At 45.0% G+C, this 21,925-nt stretch overlaps 1 protein-coding gene across 1 annotated transcript in view; it reads right to left on the reverse strand.

Moving 5' to 3' along the window:
* Positions 1–4,941: 4,941 nt before the first annotated feature.
* The window catches only part of LOC132832943 (uncharacterized), an 84,261-nt gene continuing 67,277 nt past the window's right edge, over positions 4,942–21,925 (reverse strand). The window contains exons 13-19 of the mRNA XM_060851186.1: positions 12,189–12,279; positions 11,898–12,101; positions 11,629–11,724; positions 11,304–11,537; positions 10,693–10,715; positions 10,488–10,603; positions 4,942–5,462 (exon numbers count right to left, since the gene is read on the reverse strand). Of these exons, the coding sequence (XP_060707169.1) occupies positions 4,942–5,462; positions 10,488–10,603; positions 10,693–10,715; positions 11,304–11,537; positions 11,629–11,724; positions 11,898–12,101; positions 12,189–12,279 (1,285 nt within the window). The remainder of the gene's footprint in view (positions 5,463–10,487; positions 10,604–10,692; positions 10,716–11,303; positions 11,538–11,628; positions 11,725–11,897; positions 12,102–12,188; positions 12,280–21,925) is intronic.

The following is a 21,925-nucleotide window of genomic DNA, read 5'->3' on the forward strand; positions in this document are numbered from 1 at the left end:
GATCATGGATAATCTGCCCCAGAGCTCAGCTCCATTTTGATGGCAGCTCATCATAGCCATCAACTCCCAGGTATTACAACATCTATCAACCTCCACTTTAAACCCTTTCAGTGATGGCACCTCCACAACTCTCAGTACTACATTAGGATTTGATGTTTCTTGTTCCAAATGCATTATGTTAAACTGATATTCATATTATTTCTTTTTTTTTCTCCCTTTCACTTCTAAATCTAGTTTTCTCTTTTCCATTTCCTGTCTTTTCACCAAAAGAGAAAATGCTGGAAAATCTCAGCAGGTCTGGCAGCATCTGTAAGGAGAGAAAAGAGCTGACGTTTCGAGTCTAACTGACCCTTTATCAGCTTTGACAACGTGTCAGTTAGACTCGAAACGTCAGCTCTTTTCTCTCCTTACAGATGCTGCCAGACCTGCTGAGATTTTCCAGCATTTTCTCTTTTGGTTTCAGATTCCAGCATCTGCAGTAATTTGCTTTTATCCTGTCTTTTCAGTTTGATGTCATCCCTTCCTAATTCTTTGCCTTAAATCTCTCTGCTCTTTCTCATTTTCTGCTCTTTATCTTTTTCTGCTTTCTGTAGTTTCTCCATTCTCTCTTTAAGCTCAAGCTGCCTTCACTGGAACTGCATCTGTCCCGATCCCAGCTAATCCTGCCTCCAGATTGCCCACCAAATCAAACGTCATTTATGAAATTAGTTGCCACGTAAAATAATTTTTGAGGAAATTGGTAAAATGTTTGGCCCTTAACGTTGACACTGGTGTCCCCGTCTCATCGATTTCCTGAACAGCAGGTACAAGCTCTTAATATCTGCCCTGTCAAGCTCCCTTTAGAAACAGCAAAGTCTCAATAAGGTCATCCCTCATTCTCCTAAACCCCAGAGACTTTACTCCCCCTTCATCCCCTTCCTGATGAAGGGCTTTTGCCCAAAATGTCAACTTTCCTGCTCCTCGGATGCTCCCTGATCTGCTGTGCTTTTCCAGCACCACTCTAATCTTGACTCACAGGCAACCTCCCAATCCCAGGGAATATTTCATGAACCTTCACTCGACAGCTTCCAATGCAAGAATACACTTTCTTCAATGTGGAGAGCAAAACTGTACTAAGTGTTGGACAGGGAACGTGATGACCAACATATCGAATCCTTGTATGGTACCACAAACCCATTGGGGTTAACATTCATCTTGGGATGGAGGCATCAAACAGAGATTGTGGAATTGAACATCCACTATCGACCAAACCTGATCTTGGCGGAATGAATTTGGAAATGGGATGAGGTATATCATCAGGCACTCAAATGTTAATGGCGATTGCTCTCTCTGCACCTTCTCTGTAGCTGTAACAAAGCCATCTTGACTATCCCTAATGAGTACTTGCCTTTCCAAACACATGTAAATCCTGTCCCTCAGCATCCCCTCGAACAACTTGCACACCACCGATGTCAGGCTCACTGGTCTATAGTTCCCTGGCTTTTCCTTACCACTTTCTTAAATAGTGGCATCATGTAAGGCAACCTCCAGTCTTCCGACACCTCACCTGTGGCTATTGATGACACAAACATCTAAGGACTGGTCCCAACAATCACTTCCCTAGAGTTTGAGGGTACACTGGATCAGGTCTCAGGGATTTATGTGTTTTAAGACGTTCAGCACCTCTCCTCTGTAGGAAGTCAAGGTGTCACTATTTATTTCTCCAAGTTCTCCATCTCCCATATCCTTCCCTGCAGTAACTGATCAAATAATATCTCCCCCATCTCCTGTGGTCCCACACATTGGTGGCCTTGTTGATCTTTTATGGACCCTATTCTCTCCCTTGTTACTCTTTTGTCGTTCATGTATTTATAGAATCCCTTTTGATTCTCCTTAACCCTATTTGCCAAAGCTATCCCATGTCCCCTTTCTCCCTCCTGATTTCCCCCTTAAGTGTACTCCTGCCACCTTTATACTCTTCGAAGAATTCACTCGATCATTGACAAATGCTTCCTTCTTTTTCTTCACCAAAACCTCAGTTTCTCTAGTCATCCAGCATTCCCGACATCTACCAGCCTTGTCCTTCACCCTGACAGGATCATTCAGTCTCTGGACACTCGTTATCCCAGGATTAAAGGCTTCCCATTTTCCAGCCGTCCCTTTACCTGCAAATATCCACCTCCAATCAACTTTTGTAAGTTCTTACCAAATTCTGTCATGGTTGGCATTCTTCCAATTTAAACTTTAACTTTTCGATCTGGTCAACCCTTTTCCATTTCCATGTTTATTATAAAACTAATAGAATTATAGTCACTGGCCCAAAAGTGCTCCCCACTGACACCTCAGTCACCTGCCCTGCCTTATCTCCCAGTATTGGGTCAAGTATTGCTCCTTCTCTAGTAGGTACATCCATATACTGAATCAGGAAATTTCCTTGTGCACACTGAACAAATTCCTTTCCATCTAAGCCCTTAACAGTTTGGCAGTCCCAGTCTGTGGGAAGTTAAGATCCTTTGCCATAACCACCCTCTTATTCTTACAAATAACTGACATATCCTTACAAGTTTGTTTCTCAATTTCCCACCGACTATTGGAGGGATTTAAAGTACAATCCCCATGAGGTTATCATCCCATTCTTATTTTTCTGTTCCACCCAAATAATGTCCCTCAATATATTCCCAGGAATATCCTAAATGCAGTTGTAATGTTATCCCTGATCAAAAATGCCACTCCCCATTCTCTCTCATCCCTCTTTCTATTCCTCCTATGGCATCTATACTATGGAACACTAAGCTGCCAGTCCTGTCCACCCCTGAGCCATGTTTCGGTAATCGTTATGATATCCCAATCCCATGTTCCTAACCCATGCCCTGAGTTCATCTGCCTTCCATGTTAGGCCTCTTACATTGAAATAAGTGCAGTTTAATTTATCTGTCCTACCTTGTTCTCTGCTTTTTCCCTGCCTGCTCTGACTGTTTTACTTGTTCCTTTTCCCAACTGTACCAGATTCAGATGTATCTCTCTCCTCACTATCTCCCTGGGTCCCCCTTCCCTCACTAGTTTTAATACCCCCTGAGCAGCTCCAGTAAATCTCCCTGCTGGTATATTAGTCCCTTTCCAATTTAGGTGCAATCTGTCCTTCCTGTACAGGTCACTTCAATCCCAGAAGAGATCCCAATAATCCAAAAATGTGAATCCTTCTCCCCTGCACCATCTCCTCAGCCACACATTCATCTGCTTCATCCTTCTATTCCTGCCCTCACTATCTCGTAGCACCGGGAGTAATCCAGATATTCCTGCCCTCGAATACCTACTTTTTAACTTCCTGCCTAATTTCCGATATTCTCCCTTTAGAATCTCATCCTTTTCCCTTCCTATGTCATTAGTTCCAATGTGTACAATGACCTCCTGCTGGTCCCACTCCCCTGTGAAGATATTCTGCACCCTCTCCGAGGTATCCTTGATCCTGGCTCCAGGGAGGCAACACACCATTCTGACATCTCACTGTCAGTCTGTCTGTGCCTCTGACTAGAGAGGCACATGTCACCCTCTACTCTGCGTCAGCTTCACGTCATCCAAAACCAATATCACCCACATATGAACTCAGACTGAGCCCCTATCCCTCTGTCACTCACTGACCTACATCAAAATAGGGTCCATTGATTCCAGATTCTTGTTCACATTTCACCAGCTGCCCTGGTTCAACCCCATGTCCCCAGATCATGAGCCTGTCCCTTTGGATTATGAGGCCACAGACAGAGATGTTTGGACAGATGAGCCAAACACATGGTCATAAACACAGGATGGTCTTAAAGGAGGGAAGCTGGGCCTGGAGGATGAAAAGTGTAGGCCGGGAAATGGGCTCCAACACCTCGGAGTGTTGTGAGACAGGAGATTACAGGGATAAGGTGTGGAGGGTGAACGAGACACGGCTCTTCTGTGCAGGGAGAATAAACAATGGAGCCACAGACAGATGGTGTAGGGACCCTCACCTCCTTTCTCCTCGAATACCTTCAGGAGACACTCCCATTGCTTCACACTCCTGAAGGTCATGTCGAAGTACCCCCACTGGGGAAATCCTGCAGATAGAAAATATCTGCTGCTTGGAACCCACAGCATTCCAGGTGGATTCTCTTCAGGAAGAAGGTCCGGTTAAATGTTGATCCTTCCTCCACCTTTTTCACAGTCACCCTGACTGGATTAATGACCCACCCCACCCCCCTCCACCTGGCCTGTGGGGCTGGCTCGAGCAGAGGCCATAGCTTTGGTCTCGGAGCCTTTTCAGAAACACGGTACAGGACTGCCTTCGCCTGGCAGGAGCTGGTACTGCGGTCAATATCATTCAATAACAATTACATCCAGCAGATGGCAGTGACACACAACCAAATCCTGGGGACATTGAAAATCAGAAATAAAATCAGAAAATGCTGCAAATCTTCAGCAGGTCAGACAGCATCTGTGCACAGACAACCAGAGTTAAGAGACAGTTAAACATCGGGTATACAGCATATCCTGGGAGAGAGTGGATTGTGTGAAAATTCCCTCCCCAAAGATACAAAGAATTCAATAGAGGATGCTATGTAAATGCAGCTTTGTCACCCTTCAGTGTTTGGATTTCTCCCTCAGGATTTCATGTTCCGGGTGCAGAGTGAGAAATGGAAACACAGAATTCCCAGCTCCAGACTGGGAAACAGGTGAAGAGATGGAGGATGGGACTGAAGCAGGGAGTAAATGAAGGAAGGAGAGACACAAGATATTTAATTTACTTTTTATTTTCACCATCTGACATTTATATTTGTATCTGATTTATTGACAGTTTGGTTGTGATGTTACAAAGTATAATCTCAGAATTCAATAACACATTCAGTAACATCCTGTTGTCAATGGGAGGTTTCTGACCCCAATCCCTGACCCAGACCCTAAACCCGGGGGTCATTGTGAGGTCAGTGAGGCCCCGCCCCTTTAACATCTGATTCTTAGAAACTTGTTTGAATCCCAAACCGTGAAGAAAGGATAAAGTTTCCCAGTGAATGTATTCCCAGGGAAGGTGTGGAGATGGGACTTGGTGTCCACGTTGTAAAATGAAACTGTCCCAGATTCATAACTGAGATAAACTCCCACCTTCCTGGGGATCAGATCAACCGGGAGAGGGGATTCAGGATCGGAGTTTATATAAAACTGATCCCTAGCCCGCTCCATGGTCCAGAGTCCACTCTTCGGATTCGGACTGACCCATCTCTTCCTCTCCACAGACTCTGAGGCTACTCCCAGATTCCAGCCCCGATTCCCCACCACCTCCACCTCCCAGTAATGTCTCCCCGATGTGAATCCCTCTGATCCCAGGACACTGAAACTGTCTGTAAACATCTTCTCGTTGTCAGGGAGACGCCTCCTGGTCCTGGTCCTGGTCATTCTCAAACTCTTCAGATCCTTAGACACCTCGAGGTTGGGATTCGCTGTTTCCACATCCAGGGTCACAGAGACTGGGAGAGAAACACAGAGAATTAGAGACAGTCCCTGGGTATGGGTCTGTGGGAAGGGGATGTGTGTGTGTGGGGTGGGGGAGGGGAGAGGGGGATGTGTGCTGGGGAGTGTGGGGAGAGGGGAATGTGTGCAGGGAGAGGGGAAAATGGGATGTGTGTGGGGGGAGGTGGGATATGTGTAGGGGAGAGGGAAGGGGGAGAGGAGGAAATGTGCTGGGGAAAGTGGGAAGAGGGGAATGTGTGTTGGGAGAAGGGAGGGGAAAGGGGAATGTGTGGAGGGGGCAGGGGAAATGTGTGGGGGAGGGGGGAGCGGGATATGTGCAGGGGAGGGGGAGCGGGATGTGTGTGAGGGGAGACAGGGAGGTGCGTGGTGGAGAGAGGGTAGGTTGGGTGGGGGTGGAGAGGGGAGAGGTGGATGTATGTGTGCGGGGGAGGGGGAGGGGGAGGTGTGCATGGGGGAGAGGGGGAGCTGTGTGAAGGAGAGGGTGAAATGTGTGCTTTGGGGAGAGGGGGATGTATGAGGGGGAGGGGGAGAGGCAGATGTGTGCAGGGGTGAGAGGAGAGGGGGGCATGTGTGGAGGGTTGGGGAGGGAGGATGTGTGCAGGGGAGTGGGGGATGTGTGTGGGGTCAGGGGAAATGTATGCATGGACAGGGGGGATGTGTGTGGGGAGAGGGAAGGGTGAGGATGTGTATGGGGAGGGAGATTGTGTGTTTGGGGAGGAGTGGATGTGTGTATGAGGAAAGGGGAATCTGTGTGTGGGGGGAAGGGAGCGGTGTGTATGTGGGAGGGGGAGGGGGGTTCGTGGGTTGGGGTGAGGTATGTGTGTGGGGGGTGGAGGTGGTGTGCGGGTGGGAAGAGAGGCGGTGGGGCAGAGGGGGATGTGTGCGTGGTCGGGGACAGGGGGATATGTGTGTGTGGAGTTGAGGGGGATGTTTCTTCAAGCTTTATTCAAGCTTTTTCTCTCAGTTTACACACAATGTATGGAATGAGCTGCCAAAGGATTTGGTGGAGACTGGTACAATTGCAACATTTAAGAGGCATTTGGATGGGTATACGAAAAGGAAAGGTTTGGAGGCTTGTGGACCAGGTGCTGGCAGGTGGGACTAGGTTGGGTTGGGATATCTGATCGGCATGGACGGGTTGGACCGAAGGATCTGTTTCCATGCTGTACATCTCTATCACTCTATGACTCTATGACAATGGATTATAGCTCCAGCTGCCTCTGTAAGAAAAAGCTCCTGTTTGTTGGAGTCCCACTGTCATTCATTATTTTCCAATATCATGGGGGAGTGAAATGTGTTCACACAACATTGAAAATGGAAATGCTGATCTCAAAATATCAATTAAACCTCCTGAAATCCAATGTCATTAATGGCCCTGGTTAGACTGAGGTAGGGGCCATTGGGAAAGAGCTTTATTGAAACAGTGGGGGCAGGTCAGAGAATGTTCACTCGGTTGGCTCCTGGGATGAAGCAGTTTCCTTGTGATGAAAGGTTTCAGGCTGGGGCTGTATTCATTGGAGTTTAGAGGAATGACAGGTTCTTATTGAAATGTATAAGATGGTGAAGGTGTTGACAGAGTAGATATTGAGGGGCTGTTTCCCATCGTGGGGGAATCTGAAACCAGGGATAGGGTTTCAACCTAAGGGCCCTACCAATTAACATGGAGATGGGGAGGGATTTTGTGTCTTGGGATCATTAATCTTTGGAATTATCTCCCCCCTCGAGTGCAGTGGAGTCCAGTTCATTGAATATATTGGAAGCTGAGTTAAACAGGTTTTTGATCAATGAGGGAGTTGAAGGTTGTGGGAGTCAGGCAGGAAAATGGAGTTAAGGTCGCAATCAGATCAGCCGCCATCTTTATGAATGACAGGGCAAGCTCTCGGGGTCACTCCTGCTCCTGTTTCTGATGTACAATGTTCACATGGGATTTTCACATGGACATTACTTTGAGTTGTCAGCTTTTGAGTTTCTTTCCTTCCTGTGAGTTAAAAAGTAAGTGTTGAACTCACTTTCACCTTCAAAATTCCTTTCCTCTCTGATCAGATATCCTCAATTAATCTGATTCCATTTGCCAGCGCTTGGCCCATATCCCTCCAAACCCTTCCTACTCATCTACCCATTTCAATGCCTTTTAAATGTTGTAATTGTGCCAGCAGTCACCACTTCATCTTGCAGCTCAGTCCATACACAGGTGGCAGGGTACGTGAAAATGTTGACCCTTAAATCCCTTTTAAATCTTTACATCCTCACCTTAAATTAATGTCCTCTCGTTTTGGACTCCCCTACCTGAGAGAAAGCCTTGTTTGTTTACCCTATCCATGTTCCTCATGATTTTATAAAACTGAAAAAGGTCATCCCTCATCCTCCGACGCTCCAGGGAAAATAGCCCCAGCTGATTCAGTCTCTCCTTCTAGTTCAAACGCCCCAAAGCAGGCAACGTGTCCCAAACCCGAAAGCTGACATACTCCTGAGGTGCCAAGGGGACTTGAATGTGCCCTAGTAAAGACTTTGTAGGTTGTGCTGAGGAGGCAGACCGGGCACCAATCCTTTAACAAATGGAGATCCCCTTCTTAGGCAACAGAGTGATGACGGCTCTGCACCAAGAAAGGGACATCTCTCCAGTCGTGACACATTCCTCCAAGATATCCCAGAATGCCCTGAGGAACCCCACGGTCAGCCCGTCCAGCCCCGGGGACTTGTCCCTGGAAAGACAGTCGAGGGCACGAGTCAGCTCCAATCTCAGAGGGGCATCGAGCCTCTCGGTGCCCTCAGGGCTGACCTGCCACAGCTCCTCCCACAGAACTCTGCGAGCTTCCTCACTGGACGGATCCAGAGAGAAGAGAGCCCGATAATAGGTCTTCATCTGGGCCCTGATTCCCTCCAGATCCAAGATGAGGGATCTGCCATTGGCACAAGGAGCTGCTGGTGGATCCCGGGCCCTTTTCCATGCGAGTAGAAGAATGGGGAGCCCCGGGTCAGGATCCTGAAGGAATTGGATCCATGATCTCATGTACACACTCCGGGGCCCAGTGATCTGCAGATCCCGGAGCGCAGCCTTCTTCTCTTCATACACACCCCACAGGGCCGGGTCCACATCGGGCTGACTGAGACGTGACTCCAGGTTGAGCAGCTCCTTCTCCAACCCCTTGATCCTGGATTTCTGCCTCTTCCTCACTGACCATCACACAGACTGCTGACAGAGAGATGGGCATGAGCCTTGCCCACATCTCACCATAGCCTCAAGGAAAGGAAGCACAACCCCAACCCCAACATCCCCACTCCTCCTCCAGCTGGTCCGGAAGTGACAAAATGAGCCCCAGAACTGCTCATCCTCCAGAAACAGGTTATTAAAGGGCCAGTAAGCCGACCTCACCCTGACGCTGAATGGAACAAGCTCTCCCTGATCCCAGGTTGTGATCAGAGAGCAGTTCCTGTCACATGGAGACCTTCAGAACTTGGGAGACGTACACTCTGGAAAGGTAGAGGTTTAATTTAGCAGAGAGGTTTACCCTGTGTTGTAACAGTTTGGGAGCTCGTTAGCAGGATTTGAACAGTTTGTGTCTCAGATTCGTGGTTTGAACAGGTTTAGACAGATTTGAATAGATTTGGGGTATGAGAAAGCCCAGTAGATTTAAAGACTTGCAGGTATTATCCTACATCTTTAAATAAAACATAGGTGAGACAATTTGTTGAATTTCGGTGACTTGTGGTTAGTTAATTTAAAAGTGACAGAAATGGCTCTTCAAATTGTGAAAGAGGTTCTGGGATTTGAAAGTGATTCTCAAATTTGTCAAGAAAGTTTAGAAGGAAAGAAAAAGGCCATACTTTTAGAATTAGCAAATAAGTTATGACAAAAGTCAAGCTGAAATTGTAAGGGAGTTACTCAAACACTTAGGTGTGTCAGAGGAACAGACAAGTGTAGTAGAGGTAGAAAATCTTAAATTAGAATTGAGGAAAATGGAGTTAGAAGATAAAATAAAAGAGACTGAGAGGAAAGAGAGAGAGAGAAAACAGAGAGAGTGGAAAAAGAGAGAGAGAGTGGAAAAAGAGAGAGGGGGAGAAAGAGAGAAGGTTCTGAGCTGAGCAAAGAGAGAGAAGAAAGGGAGAGAGAAGAAAAGGAGACACAAAACACAAAACTCCTGCCCTCACGAGCTCGTAGCACTGGGCGTAATCCAGATATTACCACTCTCGAGGACCCCCTTTTTAAATTCCTGCCTAACTCACTGTAATCTCCCTTCAGAATCTCAACATTTTCCCTTCCTATGTCATTGGTTCCAATGTGGACAATGACCTCTCTCTGGCCCCTCTCCCCCTTGAGAACATTCTGCAGCCTCTTGGAAACATCCTTGATCCTGGCACCAGGGAAGCAACACACCATCCTGATTTTTCGCTGCTGGTCACAGAAACATCTGTCTCTACCTCAGACTAGAGAGTCTCCTAACACAATTAATCTCTTGGAAGCCGACGTACCCCTTATTGCCCAAACAGTTCCTCCAAGATCAGTTGTGAATTTCACTGTTTGTTAATTTTCCCAGACGCACTCCGATGTCCAGCGATACATGAATTCAAATAACAAAGGCAGTAACTGTGCAGGTTCACTGTGGTGTCGGTTTCTTTCTCAAATGGGGCAGAATATTCTCCTATTATTAGAGAATATCTCCGCCCCCTCCCCCTCCCCAATATAGGGGGAAAGCAGCTGAAGATTTCTGACAAAAACACTACCCTGAAAATTCCTACAGAAACGTCCTTGAGCTGAGATGATTGACCTTGAACAATCACAGCCATCTTCCCTTGTGCTCAGTTTCACTCCAACCAGTGGAGAGTTTTCCCCAATTCCTGTTGACTTCAGTTTTGGGAGAGCTCCAAACCCAATACTGTGTCGATGTCAATGACAGTGAAAGCCATTATTATCCAGCTTTCTTTATAACTGAGCATGAATTATACTGTCATTAATATTTATACACATAACAATCCAAATTTTAAAATAGGGATCAGGACAAAGGAACTTATCTGAGCTTTACCAGGTTTAATATTTTCCAGCATTTCGTTCCACACGGGAAACGGTAAAACAATCTTGAAATTTTCAGGAGACAGGACACCATCTGTTAGTGAGAGCTCATTACTATTATCACTAATCCTGCAAACAAAACAAAATAATTGTTGTAAATTCATCACAAACACTTCCCTGAGTAATTTTACTGAGTTTCAGTAAAGTACATGTCCTACCTCCTCTCCCGAGATGCTTCCTCCTGAAACAAACAGAACACCAATCTGAGTTGACACAGACTGACCGTCTATATCTAAAAAGCAGCAATTGCACTCACAGTGTTACAACCTGCTGAGCATTGTCAATTCTGATTATTGCAGACATGGAATAGAAAGAGGATGGAACACAAAGGATACTGAAGAGCAGGAGAAGGTAAAAAAATTTCAAACAACTGTAAAGGATTGAAGGAAACATTAATGTATTTTCCTGAAGTAAACATCTGACTTGAAAGTTTGCAATTATGAAAGGGATTGATCCCATAGATTTAGTCAACATGTTTTCATTTCTAAAGAACCTGAAAACTGGAATATATGAACATAATCTAATTACAAATAAATCCAATGGGGAGTTCAGAAGAAAGATTGTTATCAAGAAAGTGATGGGAATATGGAATCCACTGTCACACAGTGCGATTGACACAAATGTATAAATAGGAAAGAAGGGAAAACCATGAGGGAGAAAGGAGCAGAGGGAGATAGTGATGGGGGAATGAAGGAGAATGGGTGTCTGCATCATGTTGGGACTGTTCACAGTCACTTTCATTGAATTAATCTGAAATATAATCCCTCACCTTCAGAAACACCACTCTGTCTTTTTGTTCCAACTCTTTCTCCAATGTTGAGAGTTTCTCCTGAAGATAATTTAAAGAATCTTGAATTTTCCAGAGATTTCGCTCCATTGGTTTGAGAATGTTTTCCTCTTGTTCCCTGAGATCTCGGAGTAAACTCTGCTCTTTCTCAGTCAGTATCTGGTGCATTTTAGTGAACTCGGATTTGATGTGGGTCTGCAGGCTGCTGGATTCCTCCTGTCAGGGGAAATATAAATACAATATGTTTCTGCAAAAAATAAACAAATGAACAAATCAAATTTTGAAAATTAGCTCTGGGAGATTTTACCTGAATTTGGGAAATCTTCTGTTTCTGCTGCTGCTCCATTTCTAGAGCCGCCGCTTTCTTCCCTGTGAGAGATTCCAAAGAAGATTTCACTCGATCCTGGGATTTGGGGGAAGAAAATCAGAAAATAAAAGTGTTAGACCATGAAAATGTAATGAAATAATCAGGGGATGGAATCTGTTTCCTTTTAACTTGTAGATTCCAATAGCTTCTTTAACCAAGATGAAGTGGTGCTCCCTGTGTTCCTGGGAATCTCTACAAATCACACAGACCAATTTCTTGTCAGTTTCACAAAACAGCTTCAGTTCTTCCTGATGTTCCTCACAGTGATGATTACTTTCCTTCTCTTGCAGATTCAGATTTAATGTTCGAGCTTTCTCGGTCAGATTCGCTAAGGCCCTGCTGCCTCTGAGGTTTCTGTCTGGAAACTCCGGTCTACATTCCGGGCAGGAGTTTATCTCCTGCTTTTCCCAACTCTGGGTGATAAAGGAGCAGCAAAAGTTGTGTTCACAATCTAGTGGAACCAGATCAGTTAATAATTTCAGACAAATGGGACAAATTACCTCCTTGGTCAAACTCTGGACCTGCTGTGTGGAATCCATTTTCACCCTCAGCACTTCCTGAGTCAAACCGCTTTCAGTTTCAATGTCATTGCTTTTATGAACACATTCAGTTCAAAGGTTCCTGGTGAAATTCGACGGAAAACTTGAGAAGTTATTATTGTACATTAATCAATTTTCCATCCACTGTTCCATATCAAAGTGAAATGTGGAGCAGTGGTCCGGAGAAACAGAGTGAAGGGACTGAAGGAGAAAATTGGAACTAAAGTGTTCAGGGTGAAAGTCCATGGAGTGTTGACAGTGGGAGTGGCTGGAAGGAGGAGGGGAAGAGATTACATTGTAACCCTGTAAGTGACAGAAATGCTGCTTGTTCCCCTTCACACACTTCCACCTCCGAGTGACAACTTTGTTAATTCACTTGTGGGACGTGGGCATTGTTGAATGTGCAGGATTTGTTGGCAGTCCTGAGTTTCCCTTGAGAAGGTGATGGTGGGCTGCCTTCTTGAACCGCTGCAGTCCATGTGCTGTAGGTAGACTCACAATGCCATCAGGGAGTGAGTTTTGGGATTCTGACTCAGCAACAGTGAAGGAATGATGATACAGGATGGTGAGTGGCTTGGAGGGGAACTTGCAGGTGATAGTGTTCCCATGTATCTGCTGCCTTTGTCTTTTTAGATGGAAGTGGTTGTGGGTTTGATAGGTGAATTTTGCAATGCATCTTGTAAATATTCCACACTATTGCTACTGAATGTCAGTGATGGCGGGAATAAATGTTTGTGACTGTGGAGCTAGTCAAGTAGGAGCTGCTTTGTCCTGGATGGTGTCAAGCTTCTTGTTGGAATTGCGCCCATCCAGACAACTGGGGAGTACTCCATCATATTCCTGACTTACGCCTTGTGGATGGCTTTGGGGAGTCAGGAGTTGAGTTATCTGCTACAGTATTCTGAGTTTTTGACCAATATTTGTAACAATGGTATTCATGTGGCAAATCCAGTTAAGTTTCTGGTCAATGTCAAGTCCCAGAATGTTGATAGTGGGGAATCCAGTGACAATATCACCATTGAATGTGAAGGAATGGTGGTTAGATTGTCTCTTATTGGAGTTGGTTGTCTGGCCTTTGTGTGACATAAGTGTTACTTGTCATTTGCCAGACCAAGCCTAAATATTTTCCAGATCTTGTTACGTTTCAACATAGATTGTTTCAGTATCTGAGGAGTTGCGAATTGTGCTGATCATTGTGCAACCCTTGGTGAACATCTCCCTTTCTGACATTATGAAAGAGGGCGGCACGGTGGCTCAGTGGTTAGCACTGCTGCCTCACAGCGCCAGAGACCTGGGTTCAATTCCCGCCTCAGGCAACTGTCTGTGTGGAGTTTGCATATTCTTCCCGTGTCTGTGTGGGTTTCCTCCCACAGTCCAAAGATGTGCAGGTTAGGTGAATTGACCATGCTAAGTTGCCCGTAGTGTTAGATGGATTAGTCAGGGGTAAATATGGGGGGGGGGGGCCGGGTTTCTCTTCGGAGGGTCGGTGTGGACTTGTTGGGCCGAAGGGCCTGTTTCCACACTGTAAGTAATCTAATCTAAAATTTAAAAGAATGTCATTGATGCTGAAGATGGTTGGGCCCAGGACACTACCCTGAGGAACTCCAGAGATATCCTGGAGCTGAGATGATTGACCTCCGATAAACATCACATCTTCCTCTGTGCCAATATGACTCCAACCAATACAGAGTTTGCTCCCTGATTCCCACTGATTCCAGTTTTACTGGTACCTAACAACAGGAGTGGGTGTGGATGATGTGTTTAACCATGTGGGACCCATAGCTGGAATGTGTTGTACAGTGCACCCTTTAAATTCCTAATGCAGATCATTCTCTCACGGTCACTTTGGGAGAGACATCTCTCTCTCTCTCTCTCTCTCTCTCTCTCTGTGCTGGAACTAATCACCAATTTGTAATGTCACTATTTGTTTGAATCCCACACCAGCTGTGTATTCATTTAACTTTCTTGCTTTAAGAGCTCAAGTGATTGAACTGAGGTAACTTCCAAATGATGTGGGATTGGTGAGAGGGATCTTGTGTATGTTGTCACACAGATTCCAACAAGCTGCAACACTGGAATGTGGAAAACCTGCTCAGATATATCCTTACCACATAACAGAAACATGGCAAATCCCATCCGGACAATCACCGGCATATCAGGCTACTCTCGATCTTCAGTAAAGTGATGGCAGAAACCATTCACAGAATGAGCAAGCTGCACTCACTCAGGGATAGCCGACTCACTGAGGCTATGTTTAGATTCCTGATGAAGGGCTTATGCCCGAAACGTTGAATTTCCTGTTCCTTGGATGCTGCCTCATCTGCTGTGCTTTTCCAGCAACACATTTTCAGCTAGATTCCACCACGACAACTTTACCTCTGACCTCATTAGATCATTGGTCTAATCAAGGACTAAAGAGCAGAATTCCAGAAGGTGGGAATAACTACCCCCAGGGTAATGGCAGCTCTGACTGAGGCTGATACAAGGTCATCCAGTCCATGGGAATCAGGAGAGAGATTCTCTTCTGCCTCACAGCTAGCAAATGGTTGTTGTTGTTGAAAGTCAATCGATTTAACTCCCAAAGCTCTGCAGAGAAGATATTATTAAACTGCCTGTTTAGAGATGTCATTTCACACCTCTGGATCAGGGGCCTTGAACACAGTCCTCCTGGCTCAGAGGTATGGACAAAACCATTTCACCAGAAGAACCGGACAGTTCCTCAGAGTAGTGTCCTATGATCAGCTGTTTTCACCCCCTTCATCAATGAACATCCCTTGGTCATAGGTTTGGAATGGAAATGTTCACAGATGATTGTAAAGAGTTCAGTCCCATTTCCATCCCCTCAGACACTGAAGTAACCTGTGACAGTATGTGGCAGGAACTGGGCAATGTTCATACTTGAACTGACAACATAGTAAATCACACTTTCATCACCCAAGGGCAGGCAGATTCAAACCAATATAAATGCTGGAGGAATCAGCACAGAAGCGCTTCACAGGAGGCTCCCAAGCACTGAAGATGTCACCTAGAAAGGGGACGAAACGTTTGCAAGAGAAACTCCCAGCTCGGCGAACAGAACCACAACACCAACAATTTATAAGAGGAGAATATCTGGTGCCCCCCTCCCCCCACACCATGTCACCATTTCAAAATACTCCCACTGCCAGCAACCTATAAGTTATTGGAAGTTAACCTGAACATCCACAGAAATACTGCAGCTACAATGACAGGCTGGAGGTTCAGGATTTTGCAGTGAGAAACTCCCCAAAGATCTGTACAAATGGTACAAGTCAGGAATGTGATGGGAAACTCTCCACTTAATGGGATGAGTGTAGCTCCAACATCTTTCCTTAGAACATCAGAATATTTAAAGCAGGAACAAGCAGGCTGCCTTATCAGGGCCAAGACACCGTGATAAACATTCAGTCCTTCCAATACTGCTGTACATGGCCACAGTGTGGACCCTTTACAAGATACAGTATGCTGTTTTGCAAAATGTAGGGGGTGATAGATTTTCAGGGGAATGTAGCACAAAAACAGCCAAGTTTCTGGTATCGAGATTGGATCCAATTTAATGAGAGCTACGTTGGGTTCCAAGAGATTGATTGTGTTAGGGGACTCTCTAGTCTGAGGAATAGACAGATGTTTCTGTGGCCAGCAGCAAAAACATCAGAATGCTGTGTTGCCCCCCTGGTTCCAGGATCAAGGATGTCTCAGAGAGGGTGCAGAATGTTCTCACGTGGGGGAGGGGCCAGAAAGAGGTCATTGTACAAATTGGAAATAACAACATAGGACGGGAAAAGGATGAGATTCTGAAGAGAGATTACAGAGAGTTAGGCAGGAATTTAAAAAGGAGGTCCTCGAGAATAGTAATTTCTGGATTACTCCTGGTGCTATGAGCTAGTGAGGATAGAAATAGGAGGATAGAGCAGATGAATGCATGGCTGAGGAACTGGTGTAGGGGAGAAGTGTTCATATTTTTCGATCATTGGAATCTCTTTTGGGATAGAAGCGACCTGAACAAGAAGGACGGATATCATCTAAATTGGAAGGGGACTAACATACTGTGAGGGAGATTTGTTAGAGCCACTTGGTAGGATTTAAACAGGTATGGTGGGGTTGAAGGGGAGAGCCCAGACAGATAGTGAGGAAAGAGATCAATCTGAGACTGGTACAGTTCAGAAAAGAAGCGACTCAAACAGTCAGGGCCGGCAGAGGTAAAGCAGAGAACAAGGTTGGACTGATAAATTAAACTGCATTTATTTCAATGCAAGGGGCCAAACGGGGAAGGCAGGTGAACTCAGGGCATGGTTAGGAACATGGCACTGGGATATCATAGCAATTACAGAAACATGGCTCAGAGATGGGCAGGACTGGCAGCTTAATGTTCCAGGAAGGATAGAAAGGAGGCAAGAGAGGAAAGGGGGGTGGTGTTTTTGAGAAGGGATAGCATCATAGCTGTACTGAGGGAGGATATTCACAGAAATACATCCAGGGAAGTTATTTGGATGGAACTGAGAAATAAGAAAGGGATGATCATCTTATTGGGTTTGTATTATAGACCCCTTAATAGTCAGTGTGAAATTGAGAAACAAATTTGTAAGGAGATCTCAGCTATCTGTAAGAATAATAGGGTGGTTATGGTAGGGGATTTTAACTTTCCAAACACCGACTGGGACTGCCTTAGTGTTAAGAGTTTAAATGGAGAGGAATATTTTAAGTGTGTACAAAAACTTTTCTGATTCAGTATGTGGGTGTACCTACTAGAGAAGGTGCAAAACTTGACCTACTCTTGGGAAATAAGGCAGGGTAGGTGACTGAAGTATCAGTGAGGGAGTGACCATAATTCTATTTGTTTTAAAATAGAGATGGAGAAAGATAGACCAGATCTAAAAGTTGAAGTTCTAAATTAGAGGAAGGCTAATTTTGACGGTATTAGGCAAGAACTTTCAAAAGCTAATTGGGGTCAGACATTTGCAGGTAAAGGGATGATTGGAAAATGGGAAGCCTTCAGGAATGAGATAACAAGAATCCAGAGAAAGTATATTCCTGTTAGGATGAAAGGAAAGTCTGGTAGGTTTAGGGAATGCTGGATGATTAAAGAAATTAAGGGTTTGGTTAAGAAAAAGAAGGAAGTATATGTCAGGTACAGACAGGAGTGATTGAGTGAATCCTTAGAAGAGTATAAAGGTGGTAGGGGTATACTTAAGAGGGAAATCAGGAGGGCAAAAAGGAGACTTGAGGTAGCTTTGGCAAATAGAGTTAAGGGGAATCCAAATGGTTTTACAACTACATTAAGGACAAAAGGGTAACTAGGGAGAGAATAGGGCCCCTCAAAGATCAGCAAAGCGGCTTTTGTGTGGATTCGCAGAAAATGGGGGAGATACTAAACGAGTATTTTGCATCAGTATTTAATGTGGAAAAGGACATGCAAGATATAGAATGTAGATGGTGACACCTTTGAAAATGTCCATATTACAGAGGAGGAAGTGCTGGATGTCTTGAAACACATAATAGTGGATAAATCCCTAGGACATGATCAGGTGTACCCAAGAACTCTGTGAGAAGTGAGGGAAGTGATTGCTGGGCCCCTTGCTGAGATATTTGTAACATTGATTTTCACAGGAGATGTGCCAGAAGACTGGAGGTTGGCTAATGTGGAGCCACTGTTTAAGAAAGGTGGTAAGGACAAGCCAAGGAACTATAGACCAGTGAGCCTGATGTCAGTGGTGGACATGTTGGTGGAGGGAATCCTGAGGGACAGGATGTACATGTACTTAAAAAGGCAAGGACTGATTAGGGATAGTCAACATGGCTTTGTGCATGGGAAATCATGTCTCATTAACTTGATTGAATTTTTTGAAAAGGTAACAAAGAGGATTGATGAGGGCAGAGCAGTAGACATGATCTATATGGACATCAGTAAGGCGTTCAAAAAGGTTCCTCATAGGAGACTGGTTAACAAGCTTAGATCTCATGGAGTACAGGGAGAACTCGCCATTTAGATAGAGAACTGGCTCAAATGTAGAAGACAAAGGGTGGTGGTGGAGGGTTGTTTTTCAGACTGGGGGCCTGTGACCAGTGGAGTGCCCCAAGGATCGATGCTGGGTCCACTATGTTTTTTCATTTATATAAATGATTTGGATGTGAGCATAAGAGGTATAGTTAGTAAGTTTGCAGGTGATACCAAAATTGGAGGTGTACTGGACAGTGAAGAAGGTTACCTCAGATTACAATGGGATCTCGATTAGAGGGGCCAAAGGGCTGAGAAGTGGCAGATGGAGTTTAGATAAATGTGAGATGCTGCATTTTGGGAAAGCAAATCTTAGCAGGACTTATACACTTAATGGTAAGGTCCTAGAGAGTGTTGGTGAACAAAGAGACCTTGGAGTGCAGATTCGCAGCTCCTTGAAAGTCGCAGGTCAAAAGGATAGTGAAGAAGGTGTTTGGTATGCTTTCTTTTATTGGTCAGAGTATTGAGTACAGGATTTGGGAGGTCATGTTGCGGCTGTACAGGACATTGGTTAAGCCACTGTTGGAATATTGTTTGCAATTCTGGTCTCCTTCCTATTGGAAGGATGGTGTGAAACTTGAAAGGGTTCAGAAAAGATTTACAAGGATGTTGCCAGGATTAGAGGATTTGAGCTATAGGGAGAGGCTGAATAGAGTCATAGAGTCATAGAGAGGTACAGCATGGAAACAGACCCTTTGGTCCAACCTGTCCATGCTGACCAGCTATCCCAACACGGGGGTCAGAGAACAGCCAATGGAAATAAGCATTGCAGGGAGAGGAGAGGGACAAAGATGGGGTTGGAGGGCCAGAGATAGAGAGGCAGAGACAGGCAGGTTGGGAGTTTGGCGAGGGTGGAAATAGAAAGGGGGAGAGAGAGATAGAGAGAGAGAGATGGAGAGAGAACATGAGGAGGGGAGGGGGGAATGGGAGAGAGAGTGTGGAGAGGAGAGAGGTGGGAGAGAGTGAGAGGGGGTAGAGGGAGCAGAGATAGAGGAGCTGGAGAGATGGTGATAAGGACATACTGAGGGGAGAGAGAAGGGGGAAGATGTAGAGGGAGACAGGGAGTAGGTAGAGAGAGAGAGAGATAGAAAGAAAGAGAGACAGAGAGAATAGTGGTGGTGGGTAGTGTGACAGGAGGGAGAAATTGAGGAGGTATAGGTGGGAGAAATAGGGAGAATAAGGACAGAGAAAGTAAAGTTGTGGGAATAGAGAGGGGGCAGGATGCCCAGAGACAGGCAGGACGAGAGAGGAGAAAGAGAGAGAGAGAGAGAGAGAGAGAGAGACAGAGCAAGAGAAAAGGCTGGGGCTATTTTCCCTGGACCATCAGAGGCTAAGGGGTGGCTCCTTAGAGGTTTATAAAATCATCAGGGTCATGGATAGGGTAAATAGACAAGGTCTTTTCCTGGGGTGGGGGAGAGGGGAAAGATATAGAAGAAACCTAAGCGGCAACTTTTTCACACAGAGGGTGGTACGTGTATGGAATGAGCTGCCAGAGGAAGTGGTGGAGGCTAGTACAATTGTAACATTTAAAAGGTATTTGAATGGGTATATGAATAGGAAAGGTTTGGAGGGATATGTGCTGGGTCCTGGCAAGTGGGACTGGCTTGGGTTGAGATATCTGGTCAGCATGGACGAGTTTAGAAATAGAATCAGTCTGAACATTGGGGCACAGACAGCCTCACACAGGGAACCTCACACCTTCAATGCATTATCTGGGCCAACATGGCACCAACTGTTAATGTTCACTTGAGAATGTAACTTTAAAAAAGCTCTGCAATTTACATATGAAAGAACTGAAACCAATATGGTCATTTTAAAAGATAAGAGACTTAACAAACAATCCAGGTTTTTTTCAATATATAATTTCAGTTGCATCACACTGTCAGCATTTGCTATAAATTCTGTGTCTTATACTCCACAGACACCCAATGAAGTAGCAGCACTCCAAAAGCTAATACTTCCAAATAAACCTGTTGGACTATAACCTGGTGCTGTGTGATTCTTAACTTCATACCTTTCTCAATCCACCCCTTCTCCAATCAGATCTTACTCTCTCTGATTGATCGTCAAATCACAACCTACAATCAATCCTCCAATCACAGACTTGTTCTCTCCTGCCCTTTAATTACAGCCTCACTTAAATCAGCTGATTCCCAAACCCAGCCTCTCACTATTAAGCTGATCTTGGGATACCATCACAGAACTGTACTGAAAGCTACTGTACAACTTGCAACCTGCGATGGAGGTAGGTGACCATCCCATTCTAGTGATCAATAAGGTGATAGTTTGATTGATTTTATTTGATTAATTTGTACCTAAGTACAGTGGAAAGGTATGTTCAGGTGCAGTACAGGCAGATCATAGTAAGTAGCGACATACAGATCATAGGGTGAAACAAAACACTTGGATAGAGGTGTACAGGTTACACTGCACAGGGTGTGTGCTAGGCAAGATCTACATTAGCAAGACCAGCAGGATTTGAAGTTGGAGAGTCTATTCATCAATTTAATAATGACAGGGAAGAAACTATTCTTGAATGTGCTGGTTCTTGTGTTCTCTAAGCCTATGCCAGTGGCTGCTTCCAAGAATCTCTCAGCCCTCAAATTAGAAACGTGTCAAGGCTGTTACTGATGCATTTTGTGTCAGATCACACTGCTTTGTCTTGTTTCCCTGTGAAACACAAAAAGTCAGCATCAGTGCACAGTCCAGGACAGTGGCCTTTGACAATGTCAGTGGCTTCCCCCAGGTGCAGGGTGTTATGGACCGTACACATGCTGCATTGAGAGTGTCATGTCATATTGTAGCAGAGTTTACATACAGAACATGGTTCCATTCTATCAAGTACAAGTTAAGTCTTATTATCAGTATGACATCTACAAAGTCTGTGCCACGTAACTTAGATGTTGTCATGAAGCTGATATCATTGAGAATCTCATTAGTGTACATTGTTTGAATAGTCAGATACCTTACCTTACAAGTTGGTTACTGGGAGACCGGGTGTGCTGCTGACTCCATCACATAACTTCCTGACTTAGACCAAACAAAGTTAGAATGCAGGACATTTTTCACCGAGAGCCATTGTGGAGCAGACAGCAGGTCTGCTGAAGGTGAGGTCCTAATGCTTGAACTAGTCTTGGGGGAGATCCTACAATATCGACCAGACAGAGTATGCTGCATAATTGGAGCAGGGTGTGCCCTGTACAACTAAAGCAAGCGAAAGGGGAATGTGATGGATGTTAGAGAGCTCGGGGAGCAACAGCAGATTTCCAAAGAGGAAGGTGAGGACATTGAGCAGGAGGAACACAATAGACCAGTGCAGCATTGAGTGCAACAAGCCAGAGAGGATTGCATTGACACAGTTCAATAGATGTGAGCTCAGTGCAGTGATCCTTCATTGGCTGTATATTTGTTTTTGATTGAAATGCAGATGGTCTCTGTTGTTCCCAGAAGCAAATAAAGCTTATTTTTCTTTGTTTTTGATGTTATTGAATAAAAGTTAACCTTTAATCTTTGGAATGTTTTCTAACATGTGAAGCTCTCACATTGAACAGTGAGAACTTGGTTGGGAAGGTGAGCTGTGAGGAGGATATAGAAATCTTTCTGTAAGATTGGGACAAGTTGAGTGAGTGGATAAATGCACAGCAGATGAAATATGTGAGTAAATATGAGGTTATCCACTTTGTAG

The sequence above is a fragment of the Hemiscyllium ocellatum genome, chromosome 35 (genome assembly GCF_020745735.1).
Source record: "Hemiscyllium ocellatum isolate sHemOce1 chromosome 35, sHemOce1.pat.X.cur, whole genome shotgun sequence".
Taxonomy (NCBI): domain Eukaryota; kingdom Metazoa; phylum Chordata; class Chondrichthyes; order Orectolobiformes; family Hemiscylliidae; genus Hemiscyllium; species Hemiscyllium ocellatum.